The sequence below is a fragment of the Bombina bombina genome, chromosome 10 (assembly GCF_027579735.1).
Source record: "Bombina bombina isolate aBomBom1 chromosome 10, aBomBom1.pri, whole genome shotgun sequence".
NCBI lineage: Eukaryota > Metazoa > Chordata > Amphibia > Anura > Bombinatoridae > Bombina > Bombina bombina.
In genome coordinates this window covers 151,152,234-151,165,948 of record NC_069508.1, presented here as the reverse complement: position 1 = coordinate 151,165,948, position 13,715 = coordinate 151,152,234, and the positions used below count along the sequence as shown (strand labels likewise).

At 41.5% G+C, this 13,715-nt stretch overlaps 1 protein-coding gene across 3 annotated transcripts in view; it reads left to right on the top strand.

The window, feature by feature from the left end:
• Nucleotides 1–12,743, top strand: part of RNF220 (ring finger protein 220) — a 384,981-nt gene extending 372,238 nt beyond the window's left edge. For all 3 annotated transcript variants that reach the window (XM_053693391.1, XM_053693390.1, XM_053693392.1), the window contains one exon: nt 10,599–12,743. In XM_053693391.1, coding sequence (XP_053549366.1) covers nt 10,599–10,670 — 72 coding nt within the window. In that variant the 3' untranslated portion in view covers nt 10,671–12,743. The remainder of the gene's footprint in view (nt 1–10,598) is intronic.
• The last annotated feature ends 972 nt before the right edge of the window (nt 12,744–13,715 follow it).

Below are 13,715 nucleotides of genomic sequence, written 5' to 3'. Positions count from 1 at the left end.
AGGTTGTGAGTGTCCTGGCCATTGGTGTATAAAGGTGCTATTTAATCTATCTAGTCCGTATGAAAGGCGTAAGCTATGGAGGACTCAGAGGATACTCCCTCTTAAATTAAATCTAATACCTATGTTTATTGTGAAGAGGTACAGGTTGATCTGCCTGCTCAACTGTGTTCCACATGCTTTGATAAAATTGCAATATCTAAAAAGAATAAGATATTTAGTACTACTGAGCCATCCATCTCTGAGGGTTCTCCGCCCAGCAAGATGCGTTCCCAACATTCATCTCCGATTACACATGTAGCTCCCCAAGGCCCTACTGATCATCCCGCGGGAGGGGCCTTGTGGCCGCCAGATTTTGCTGCACAGTTGCAAGAAGCAGTTTCTGCGACCTTCCATGCCCTACCACATCCTGCGAAGGGCAAGCAAAGGGAAAGACATAGCCTTCCGTCCCAGGGGTCATCTACTATATTGGATATCTCTCATCCTGAGAGATTATCCGATGATGACGCCTCCGACTCGTCGGAGGGTGCCCTCTCTGGGACGGAATCAGCGTCTTTGAAACCTCCGACTATGGAGGAGCCAGATTTTAAGTTTAAAATCACAGAGATCTGCTGGAGCAGGGTCCTTTTCTCCACCAAAATCTCGATTCTCTGAGGCTGACTGCGTAGAGATTGAACGTAGAGGGTTCTCGGAGGGAGTGATTGATACTCTCATTCAGGCCAGGAAACGGGTCATTTGACGCATCTATCATAAGGTGTGGAGGACCTATTTATCCTTGTGTGAGGAACATTGATATCCCTGGCATAAGATTAGGGTATCCAGGTTTTTGGCTTTTCTTCAAGCTGGTCTAGATAAGGGCCTTGCTGCTAGTTCCTTAAAGGCACATATTTCGGCCTTTATCGGATCTGTTACACAAGAAGCTAGCGGAGCTTCCTGATATTCAGTCCTTTTGTTCATGCTCTGTCCAGAATCAGACCGGTTTTTAGATCTTCGGCTCCCCCTTGGAGCTTGAACTTGGTTCTTAAGGTTTTGCAAAGGGCTCCGTTTGAGCCTATGCATTAAGATTCTTTCCTGGAAGGTTCTGTTTCTTCTGGCTATTGCGTCTGCTTACAGTCTCTGAGTTAGCGACCTTGCAACATGAGCCCCCTTACCAGGTTTTTTATGCCGATAAGGCTGTGCTTCGCACTGGGTTGGAATTTCTTCCCAAGGTGGTGTCAGATTGTAATATCAATCAGGAGATAGTAGTACCTTCCTTGTGTCCTAACCCTTCTTCGTCTAAGGAAAGGTTACTTCATAACTTGGATGTGGTTAAGTTTTATCTTCAGGCCACAAAGAATTTCAGACAGACTTCATCCTTATTTGTGGTGTATTCTGGGAAGCGTAGGGGGCAGAGGGCCTCTTCCACTTCTGTCTTTTTGGTTGAGGAGCATTATCCGTTTGGTCTATGAGACAGCGGGACATAATCCTCCTCAGAGGGTTACGGCTCACTCAACTAGGGCTGTGGCCTCTTCTTGGGCCTTTAAGAACGAGGCCTCTGTGGAGCAAATTTGTAGGACGGCTACTTGGTCCTCCTTACATACTTTTGCAAAATTTTACAAGTTTGATGTTTTTGCTTTGGCAGAAGCTGTTTTTGGGAGAAAGGCTGTGGTGCCCTTAGTATAGGGTCCCTGCCTCCTTTGCAAAACCTCTGCCAGTATGCCACTCTGTGTTGAGTACAATCTTGGTGGGGAATCAGAATATAGGGCATTTCAGTTGCACCATATCTGGACGACATGCTAGTGACAGGGAATAGGCTTGAACTAGTAATTGCTCATACTCATAAGCTTCTATCTTCCTTCAAGACCTTGGTTGGAGAATCAAAGTACACAAAAGCTCATTATATCCTGCTATAAGGGTAGCATTTTATAGGAGTCATAATAGACTCAATCCTTATGCATCTAGTTCCTGATAGTTATGTCTTTTCCTACAAAAGGCTCCATTTCCATCAGTAACCGCATGGAGGCGGTGGGTCTTACGGTAGCTGACACAGCTCCTTTTGCCCCCCTTCACTTGAGACCCCTTTGATTGTCTGCTACCTCAGTGGTCAAATAATGATCTACAGTTGAATCAACAGATTGTTTTTTTGTTTTTTTTTTGTTTTGTTTTGTTTTTTTTATTTCTCCATCAGACAATCCTGTTCTTGGGGACACAGTCTTTCTATGACCATATGTGCATACTTCCTTTGTCAGTCTTGGTCTACTTTTCTGACGTATTCCAATCCCTCAGGCTTGGGGGCGGTCTGGATTTCTCGAAGAGTGCAAGGAGTTTGGTCTCCTCCTAGAGGCAAGGTTATCAATTAACATTCTAGAACTTTGAGTGATTCTTCTTGCTTTTCAGCCCTGGCCCCTATTAAAGGAGGAAAAGTTTATCCGTTTCCAGTCGGGCAATATCATGCCGGTGGCTTGCATAAATCAAGGGAGGTACCAGCAGTCCATTGGCCATTCATGAAGTGTCTTAGTCTCTGTCTTGGGCAGAGAGGAATCATTGCTCCCTATTGGCAATTCACATACCAGGTGTGAACAACTGGGGAGATGGATCATCGCAGTCAATCGTTCCATCAAACAGAGTGGAAGGACATTTTCTATTGCTTCGTGATCAAATGGGGCTTACATGACATATATCTGATGGCCTCTCACTTAAATCACTAGCTTCCAATGTATTGTAAAAGATCCAAAGGGTAACATAAGACGCCTTGGTATGTCCATGGGAGTTCCATCTAACATAACGGTTTCCTTTGTTTGTTATTCTTCCAAGAGTCATTACTTGGATGAAACAGGATTCAACTTCAGTAATATTAATGGTTACAGCCACAGGAGATGGTATGCGGATCTAGTGCAGATCATCTCCTCCATGAATTCTTTCTCTGAGACTAGACCGGTTGTCTCAAGGTACTCTCTTTCCATCAGGATCTCATCTCTAAATTTAATGACGTGAAGGTAAAACACCTAGTTTTGAGACATAGAGGTTTCTCAGATTCGGTCATTGAAACTTTGATGCAGGTCAGAAAGCCTGTGACACATAAGATTTATCACAAGATTTGGAAGGCATATTTTGAGTGGTGTTTATCCAGAGGATTTTATTGGTATTCCTTTAGGATTCCTAGAATCCTTCAGTTTTTCACAAGCTGGCCTTGACAAGGATTTGTTCGCTTATTTCATAAAAGGACACATTTCGGCTTTCTGTTCTTTTTGTAGAAAGCTGGATAAACTTCCTGAGGTTCAGACTTTTTTGTCCAGACGTAAGTTAGAATTAGGCCAGTTGTAAAACCTATTTCTCCTGTTAAGTGTGGTCAGTCCACGGGTCATCATTACTTCTGGGATATTATCTCCTCCCCTACAGGAAGTGCAAGAGGATTCACCCAGCAGAGCTGCTATATAGCTCCTCCCCTCTACGTCACCTCCAGTCATTCTCTTGCACCCAACGAATAGATAGGATGTGTGAGAGGACTGTGGTGATTTTAATTAGTTTATTACCTTCAATCAAAAGTTTGTTATTTTATAATAGCACCGGAGTGTGTTATTCATTCTCTGGTAGAATTTGAAGAAGAATCTACCTGAGTTTTTTCTATGATTTTAGCCGGAGTAGTTAAGATCATATTGCTGTTTCTCGGCCATCTGAGGAGAGGTAAACTTCAGATCAGGGGACAGCGGGCAGATTAATCTGCAAAGAGGTATGTAGCAGTTTATTATTTTCTGACATGGAATTGATGAGAAAATCCTGCCATACCGTTGTAATATAAACTCAGCCTTAAATGCAGTAGATGTAGCTGATATCAGGCTGTCATGTATGTATATTTTACACTTCAGTATTCTGGGGAATGGTACTTCACTGGATTTATACTGTATGCATAGACTTAACCTAATTTGCAGGGACTTGCAATAGGTTTTAAATAACAGTTAATTTATTGAGGTTAAACGTTTTTTTGCTGGCATGTAAAATCGTTTATTTCTCTGAGGTACTGGGTGAAAAAATGTTTTGGGCACTATTTTTTCCACTTGGCAATAGTTTTGTTTAAATTAAAGCAGTTTACTGATCTCTCTCACTGTTATGTGTGAGGGGGAGGGGCCATTTTTGGCGCTTTTACTACGCATCAAAAAACTCAGTCAGAGGTTCATTTTCTTCCTGCATGATCCGGTTCATCTCTACAGAACTCGGGGATCTCCAAAGCTTTTTTTGAGGGAGGTAATCATTCACAGCAGAGCTGTGAAGATTGTAGTTGACTGTGATAAAAAACGTTTATTTGTGTATTTTTTCTGCTGCCAGGGTTAGTTATCCTTTGCTAATGGGAACAATCCTTTGCTAAATTGTATATTTCTTACAAAGATTTGATGCTATAACTTATTTATTTTCAACTGTCATAATTTTTTCTGTGCTTCTTATAGGCACAGTTCGTTTTCATATTATTGTAAATTACTTGAAAAGCATTTCCAAGTTGCTAGTTTATTGCTAGTGTGTTAAACATGTCTGATTCAGAGGAAGATACATGTGCTATATGTGCTAATGCCAAAGTGGAGCCCAATAGAAATTTATGTACTAATTGTATTGATGTTACTTTAAATAAAAGTCAATCTGTACAAACTGAACATATTTCACCTAACAACGAGGGGAGAGTTATGCCGACTAACTCGCCTCACGTGTCAGTACCTGCATCTCCCGCTCGGGAGGTGCGTGATATTGTAGCGCCGAGTACATCTGGGCGGCCATTTCAAATCACATTACAGGATATGGCTACTGTTATGACTGAAGTTTTGGCTAAATTACCAGAACTTAGAGGCAAGCGTGATCACTCTGGGGTGAGAACAGAGTGCGCTGATAATATTAGGGCCATGTCAGACACTGTGTCACAGGTGGCAGAACATGAGGACGGAGAACTTCATTCTGTGGGTGACGGTTCTGATCCAAACAGACTGGATTCAGATATTTCAAATTTTAAATTTAAGCTGGAAAACCTCCGTGTATTACTAGGGGAGGTGTTAGCGGCTCTGAATGATTGTAACACAGTTGCAATACCAGAGAAAATGTGTAGGTTGGATAAATATTTTGCGGTACCGGCGAGTACTGATGTTTTTCCTATACCTAAGAGACTTACTGAAATTGTTACTAAGGAGTGGGATAGACCCGGTGTGCCGTTCTCACCCCCTCCGATATTTAGAAAAATGTTTCCAATAGACGCCACCACACGGGACTTATGGCAAACGGTCCCTAAGGTGGAGGGAGCAGTTTCTACTTTAGCTAAGCGTACCACTATCCCGGTGGAGGATAGCTGTGCTTTTTCAGATCCAATGGATAAAAAATTAGAGGGTTACCTTAAGAAAATGTTTGTTCAACAAGGTTTTATATTGCAACCTCTTGCATGTATTGCGCCTGTCACGGCTGCAGCAGCATTTTGGTTTGAGTCTCTGGAAGAGACACTTGAATCATCTACACTAGATGAGATTACACTCAAACTTAAAGCCCTTAAGTTAGCTAACTCATTTATTTCAGATGCCGTAGTACATTTAACTAAACTTACGGCTAAGAATTCCGGATTTGCCATTCAGGCACGCAGAGCACTGTGGCTAAAATCCTGGTCAGCTGATGTTACTTCTAAATCTAAATTGCTTAATATACCTTTCAAAGGGCAGACCTTATTCGGGCCTGGGTTGAAAGAGATTATCGCTGACATTACAGGAGGTAAAGGCCATGCCCTGCCTCAGGACAAAGCCAAACCTAGGGCTAGACAGTCTAATTTTCGTTCCTTTCGTAATTTCAAAGCAGGAACAGCATCAACTTCCTCTGCACCAAAACAGGAAGGAGCTGTTGCTCGCTACAGACAAGGCTGGAAACCTAACCAGTCCTGGAACAAGGGCAAGCAGGCCAGGAAACCTGCTGCTGCCCCTAAAACAGCATGAATCGAGGGCCCCCGATCCGGGACCGGATCTAGTAGGGGGCAGACTTTCTCTCTTCGCCCAGGCTTGGGCAAGAGATGTTCAGGATCCCTGGGTGTTAGAGATCATATCTCAGGGATACCTTCTGGACTTCAAATCCTCTCCCCCAAGAGGGAGATTTCATCTGTCAAGGTTGTCAACAAACCAAATAAAGAAAGAAGCGTTCCTACGCTGCGTACAAGATCTTTTATTAATGGGAGTGATCCATCCAGTTCCGCGGTCGGAACAAGGACAAGGGTTTTACTCAAATCTGTTTGTAGTTCCCAAAAAAGAGGGAACTTTCAGGCCAATCTTGGATTTAAAGATCCTAAACAAATTCCTAAGAGTTCCATCGTTCAAGATGGAAACTATTCGAACAATTTTGCCCATGATCCAAGAGGGTCAGTACATGACCACAGTGGATTTAAAGGATGCTTACCTTCACATACCGATTCACAGAAATCATTACCGGTATCTAAGGTTTGCCTTTCTAGACAGGCATTACCAGTTTGTAGCTCTTCCATTCGGATTGGCTACGGCTCCAAGAATCTTCACAAAGGTTCTGGGTACTCTTCTGGCGGTACTAAGACCGCGAGGAATTTCGGTAGCTCCGTACCTAGACGACATTCTGATACAAGCTTCAAGCTTTCAAACTGCCAAGTCTCATACAGAATTAGTACTGGCATTTCTAAGGTCGCATGGATGGAAGGTGAACGAAAAGAAGAGTTCTCTCTTTCCACTCACAAGAGTTCCCTTCTTGGGGACTCTGATAGATTCTGTAGAAATGAAGATTTACCTGACAGAAGACAGGTTAACAAAGCTTCAAAATGCATGCCGTGTCCTTCATTCCATTCAACACCCGTCAGTAGCTCAATGCATGGAGGTGATCGGCTTAATGGTAGCGGCAATGGACATAGTACCTTTTGCACGCCTACATCTCAGACCGCTGCAATTGTGCATGCTAAGTCAGTGGAATGGGGATTACTCAGATTTGTCCCCCACTCTGAATCTGAATCAAGAGACCAGAAATTCTCTTCTATGGTGGCTTTATCGGCCACACCTGTCCAGGGGGATGCCATTCAGCAGGCCAGACTGGACAATTGTAACAACAGACGCCAGCCTACTAGGTTGGGGCGCTGTCTGGAATTCTCTGAAGGCTCAGGGACTATGGAATCAGGAGGAGAGTCTCCTTCCAATAAACATTCTGGAATTGAGAGCAGTTCTCAATGCCCTTCTGGCTTGGCCCCAGTTAACAACTCGGGGGTTCATCAGGTTTCAGTCGGACAACATCACGACTGTAGCTTACATCAACCATCAGGGAGGGACAAGAAGCTCCCTAGCAATGATGGAAGTATCAAAGATAATTCGCTGGGCAGAGTCTCACTCTTGCCACCTGTCTGCAATCCACATCCCGGGAGTGGAGAATTGGGAGGCGGATTTCTTAAGTCGTCAGACTTTTCATCCGGGGGAGTGGGAACTTCATCCGGAGGTCTTTGCCCAGATACTTCGACGTTGGGGCAAACCAGAGATAGATCTCATGGCGTCTCGTCAGAACGCCAAGCTTCCTCGCTACGGGTCCAGATCCAGGGATCCGGGAGCGGTTCTGATAGATGCTTTGACAGTACCTTGGACCTTCGGGATGGCTTATGTGTTTCCACCCTTCCCGATGCTTCCTCGATTGATTGCCAGAATCAAACAGGAGAGAGCATCAGTGATTCTAATAGCACCTGCATGGCCACGCAGGACTTGGTATGCAGATCTAGTGGACATGTCATCCTGTCCGCCTTGGTCTCTACCTCTGAAACAGGACCTTCTGATCCAGGGTCCATTCAAACATCAAAATCTAACTTCTCTGAAGCTGACTGCTTGGAAATTGAACGCTTGATTTTATCAAAACGTGGTTTTTCTGAGCCAGTTATTGATACCTTAATACAGGCTAGGAAGCCTGTTACCAGAAGGATTTACCATAAAATATGGCGTAAATACTTATATTGGTGCGAATCCAAGAGTTACTCATGGAGTAAGGTTAGGATTCCAAGGATATTGTCTTTTCTACAAGAAGGTTTAGAAAAGGGGTTATCCGCTAGTTCTTTAAAGGGACAGATTTCAGCTCTGTCCATTCTTTTACACAAACGTCTGTCAGAAGTTCCGGACGTTCAAGCTTTTTGTCAGGCTTTAACTAGGATCAAGCCTGTGTTTAAAACTGTTGCTCCGCCATGGAGTTTGAACTTAGTTCTTAATGTTTTACAGGGTGTTCCGTTTGAACCCCTTCATTCCATTGATATCAAGTTGTTATCTTGGAAAGTTCTGTTTTTAATGGCTATTTCCTCGGCTCGAAGAGTTTCTGAGTTATCTGCCTTACATTGTGATTCTCCTTATCTGATTTTTCATTCAGACAAGGTAGTTCTGCGTACTAAACCTGGGTTCCTACCTAAGGTGGTCACTAACAGGAATATCAATCAAGAGATTGTTGTTCCATCTTTGTGTCCTAATCCTTCCTCGAAGAAGGAACGTCTGCTACACAATCTAGATGTAGTCCGTGCCCTGAAATTTTATCTACAGGCAACTAAGGATTTTCGTCAAACGTCTTCCCTGTTTGTCGTTTATTCTGGTCAGAGGAGAGGTCAAAAAGCTTCGGCTACCTCTCTCTCTTTTTGGCTTCGTAGCATAATACGATTAGCCTATGAGACTGCTGGACAGCAGCCTCCTGAAAGAATTACAGCTCATTCTACTAGAGCTGTGGCTTCCACTTGGGCCTTTAAGAATGAGGCTTCTGTTGAACAGATTTGCAAGGCTGCAACTTGGTCTTCTCTTCATACTTTTTCCAAATTTTACAAATTTGACACTTTTGCTTCTTCGGAGGCTGTTTTTGGGAGAAAGGTTCTTCAGGCAGTGGTTCCCTCCGTATAAAGAGCCTGCCTGTCCCTCCCGTCATCCGTGTACTTTTGCTTTGGTATTGGTATCCCAGAAGTAATGATGACCCGTGGACTGACCACACTTAACAGGAGAAAACAAAATTTATGCTTACTTGATAAATTCATTTCTCCTGTAGTGTGGTCAGTCCACGGCCCGCCCTGTTTTTTATGGCAGGCTAAAAAAATTTTTGGATTATACTCCAGTCACCACTACACCCTTGGGCTTCTCCTTTCTCGTTGGTCCTTTGGTCGAATGACTGGTGGTGACGTAGAGGGGAGGAGCTATATAGCAGCTCTGCTGGGTGAATCCTCTTGCACTTCCTGTAGGGGAGGAGATAATATCCCAGAAGTAATGATGACCCGTGGACTGACCACACTACAGGAGAAATTAATTTATCAGGTAAGCATAAATTTTGTTTTCTCCACCCTGGAATTTAAATCTAGTTCTCTCTGTATTACAAGGTTCTCTTTTTGATCTACTGTTATCTTGGAAATTACTTTTCCTATTAGCAATCTCTTCAGCAAGGATAGTTTCTAGTTGTCTACCTTGTCTTTTGATAATCCATTTCTACTTATTCACAAGGATAAGGCTGTACTTTGTACTAAATATGATTTTCTTCCTAAGGTAGTTTTTACGAATACTATCAATCAAGAAATTGTTGTTCCTTCATTTTCTTTAGATCCTGCTAACTCTAGGGAGCGACTATTACATAATCTTTATGTAATCAGGGCTTTGAAATTCTGTCTCCAAGCTGCTAAAGATTTCATACAAATTTCTAGTTTGTTCACTTCTCTTGGACTTGTAAGGGGCAGGAAACTACTAAGGTAGCATTGGCCTCTTGGCTCAAACAAGTGATTCACAAGGCTTATTTGGGTGCAGGAAAGTCGCCTCCTATGCATATTACAGCTCTCTGCATCTTTCGAGCAGATTTGCAAAGCTGCAACATGGTCTTCTCTGCATACTTTTTTCAGATTTTATCGCTTTTTATGTTTTTGTTTCTTCGCAAGCAGCTTTTGGCAGGAAAGTCCTTCAGGCCGCAGTGTCAGTAAAAAAGGATCTGTCAGAAAAATTGTCCCACCATTTCAGTAACAGACCATCTGCTTGGGTAATAGTCCCCATATCTTATGGAGAACTGTGGAACCCTCATTTTATGAAAGAAAACAAAATTTATGCTTACCTAATTTTTGGGTGAAAGTTGTAATGACAACTCTTCAGAGAACCCTTGTCTTTCCTACCTATATGTTTCCTATTCTCTACTCGGCTATAAGTTACACTGAGAGATATGGGTTCTTGACCTCCTCCTAGTTGCGGGAAATAAATTCCATATGTTATGGAGGACTGTTGACCATCATCATCATTACAAAAGAAATTTTTTTTTATTAGGTAAGCATAAATATTTGTTTTTAATCTGCTTCTTATCAATCATCATTCTGTGACTCTTCACCTAACAATATAAACATGAAGCTCACTTTGATAAGGCATGAACTGGCTGATAAGGATATTGCTCTCATGCAGCGACCTTGCTTGTTTAATATCTGAACAAATTAAACACTATATACAGTTAACACTATATACAGTTAGTTTCTGACTCCTTTTATTTGTGAGTGAGGGTTTGAATCTAGCCATAGATATGCCAGTGAGCTGCTGTTACATTTGTAAGTCCTTTTCCCCCCTGCTGTTCCTTATGGTTATCAGATGAAATATTGTGCACTTAATCTGCTTGTCCTTTGTTTATTGCAGGGGGCAAAGAAGCTGTGTCCACAGTGTAACACCATCACATCTCCTGGAGATTTGAGGCGCGTGTATTTGTGAAACAAATGTGAAACTGACAATGTTGCTCTGGCCGGGGAGGGGGGTTTGTTGCAGAACTCACAGCTCCTGAACTGGACCATCCCTGCTTTAAGGAGGGGCTATATTTTCAATAGACAAGTCTGAGACTAAAGACCTTTTCTAAAAGCTGGGGGCAGATGATTTTGAGAGCAGTCTGGAACCTGGGTTTACCTGACAGTGGTTTGCTTGTAAGGAGGAAAAGAAAAAACTGTGGCTTCCAGATATCAACCAACTCCTTGTGCAGTGAAAGCAACACAGGCACATCCTGGCTGATCTGCATCACCATCTCTCACTGTTTTCTCCCTGCTCCTACTGAGGATAAGTTTTCCAACTGAGGAGTTACTCCAAACTGACAGTTTTTTGTTTACGTTTTGTCTCCTTTTGCACTTGACCCAACTGTGCTACATGCAGCCTACAAGGGTTGCACCAAAAAGTGTGCTACCCATGAAGAGAAGAGGCCCCAGTGGACAGTGCCCAATCTCAGTGTTTTTAATCTCATTCCTTAAATTCTAATTTATGTACTGTTTTTGTGATTCTCAGCTGTAAAGGTGCAGGGAAACAAAACTATTAGATATGCTAAGAAGCACATGTAATATAAATTATTATATGTTTACAATGTTGTGTATAAATTGAATAGACACAAAACGTTACCTTATATCTTCCTTTATGGGCAGGAGGGAGGGATAATGAGTGTGTTGCTGGTTTTTATTGAAGAAGGGGTCTAAAGGTGTAAATGTATAATATATTTAATTTTTACTGAAAATTAGTTAACAGACTAAGAAGTGAAGATAATTATTGGTCTGCACATTTTGTGTGGGACAGATTGGGGGTGCATTTGCAATATTCTAATTGTTGATGTCCAAGTAGATTCTTTTTATAGTGTTCATATGTGGCTAATTTCTTATGAGTCCACCTATCAAGCACATTTAGATGTATGAGCATGACCACTGGTGCAGTCTGGGTTCTGTTTAGTACCGGGAGGTTTTCTGTACCTATTTCCATTGAGCAACTCTCATGTTCAAAAGTACATATATTTTTCTTTTTACATACATTCTTTGTATTTTTTCACATGCATATTACATACCCTAATTTACAAATACATTATCTGTATCTTTTCACATGCATATTATATACCCTAATTACAAATACATTATCTGTATCTTTTCACATGCATATTACATACCCTAAATACAAATACATTCATGTGAAAAAAATACAAAGTAATATGGGTTGAACCTTTTTATACATTGTTACTACAGTTGATCCAAAAGAAGGCAAAAAACCCAAACTGAAGCGGTTCCCAATTGTGCCTCAGTAGCAAAAAATAATAATTCTTTACTCCAAAATGAAAATCTGATTTCTCCTTGGATTATTTTTGTTGCACCCAAAAGCTACAAATCTTTTTTTCATTTGTTTGTGACGTTGGTAAGACTTGCCCTAGCATATCAAGCTGCTTGTGAGGTTTGCAATCGAGATTACTGTACCCAAGATTGCATTTAATCGTATTGTAATAGCTTGGAATAATTTTAACTTCATGTGATTTTATGGAGAGGGACATTATTAGGTTTAATTACATTTGGTATTGAGAGCTGCAGCATTTACCACTTTTTTCTGAATTAGTTGGAATAAGAATGCACTGGCAACTCTTCTCCAGTAGACATGACATATATCCTTACTCCTTTAAAACATCCAACTACTGTGTTCTCTTATATTTATCAAATAAATGCCACTCCTTCCCAATCTATGTACCAGTACAGTGCAACAAGCCTTCAGCGACTAATGTTGGAAAGGATGGTATGGACTGACTTATGTGAAGGTAATCATCTGCCCATTACAAATTATATGTGCTTTAACTAGGTTTGTGTCTTCAGAAGTGGAGAGGTTTGTGGTAACTCCGTTTATTCAGTTTTCATATTGGGATTCTTATTTCTATAAACAAATGCATAAGAACCATATTAAATAGTAAATATGGGTATTTGATAACATAACCAGTTAAAATGATGTACTTGGTATTTAAAAGAATATTACTATTGTCATAAAAAAGTTTAATTTTAACATTTTGGGTATGCCTTATTCCCCATTTATTCCACATGAATGTCTAAATGTGAGAACCGTTACACACCTGAACACCACATTTCAACCCCTTGGTTGAGAGGTCTACAGTTTATTGCAAATGTGTCATTTGACCAGCTATGCCTTAAGCCTCTTCCTTCTTAGCATTTGTGCTGCCAATAAATATGCCAGCCAGGTAAGTAGTAACAGTGCCAGTATGTAAATGATTAGATTGTTTGTCACTCATGATCACCCACCTCTCCTAAACATGGGTTAGGTCCTCGACTATGTTATGCCCAGAAGGCCTTAGGTTGACCAAGCATGGTTAAAGCTATATGCATCTCCTCCTGATGTACCAGAGCTTCCTAAACTTTTCACTTTAAACCCCTTCTTAAGTTTTCACGACCATCATTATTTATATATATTTTTATTTTGGACTACATCATAACAAATATATTAATATACACATACACACTAAAATACCACACACAAGTGATGTGAATATTAGCAAAACGAAGTAAATTCTACCTGTATAACCATTACTAATTACGTAGTTACTCAGGTCATATAGCTTCCATGTACGCTTCTCCCCCGTGTATGTCAATAAACACCTACACACTTTGGGACCAATTTATCAGGTGTCTGGTGGACATGATCCGCTGTCGGCATTTATCATTGCACAAGCAGTTCTGGTGAACTGCTTGTGCAATGCCGCCCCCTGCAGATTTGCGGCAAATCAGCCGCTAGCAGGGGGTGTCAATCAACCCGATCATATGAGATTGGGCGGATTGATGTCAGCCGCCTCAGAGGAAACAGAGGCATTGGGTATGCTACGTGTACTCTGGAAGCAGTTACTTTTTCTTTTTTCAGCAGTGTGTGCCAAAAATTTGGCCTCCACTGTGAAGCTCATCTTTAAAATCAGATGCCAAAGTCTCTTCTGAAAATGGAAGACACACTCTTTATTGTGTTTTCTTC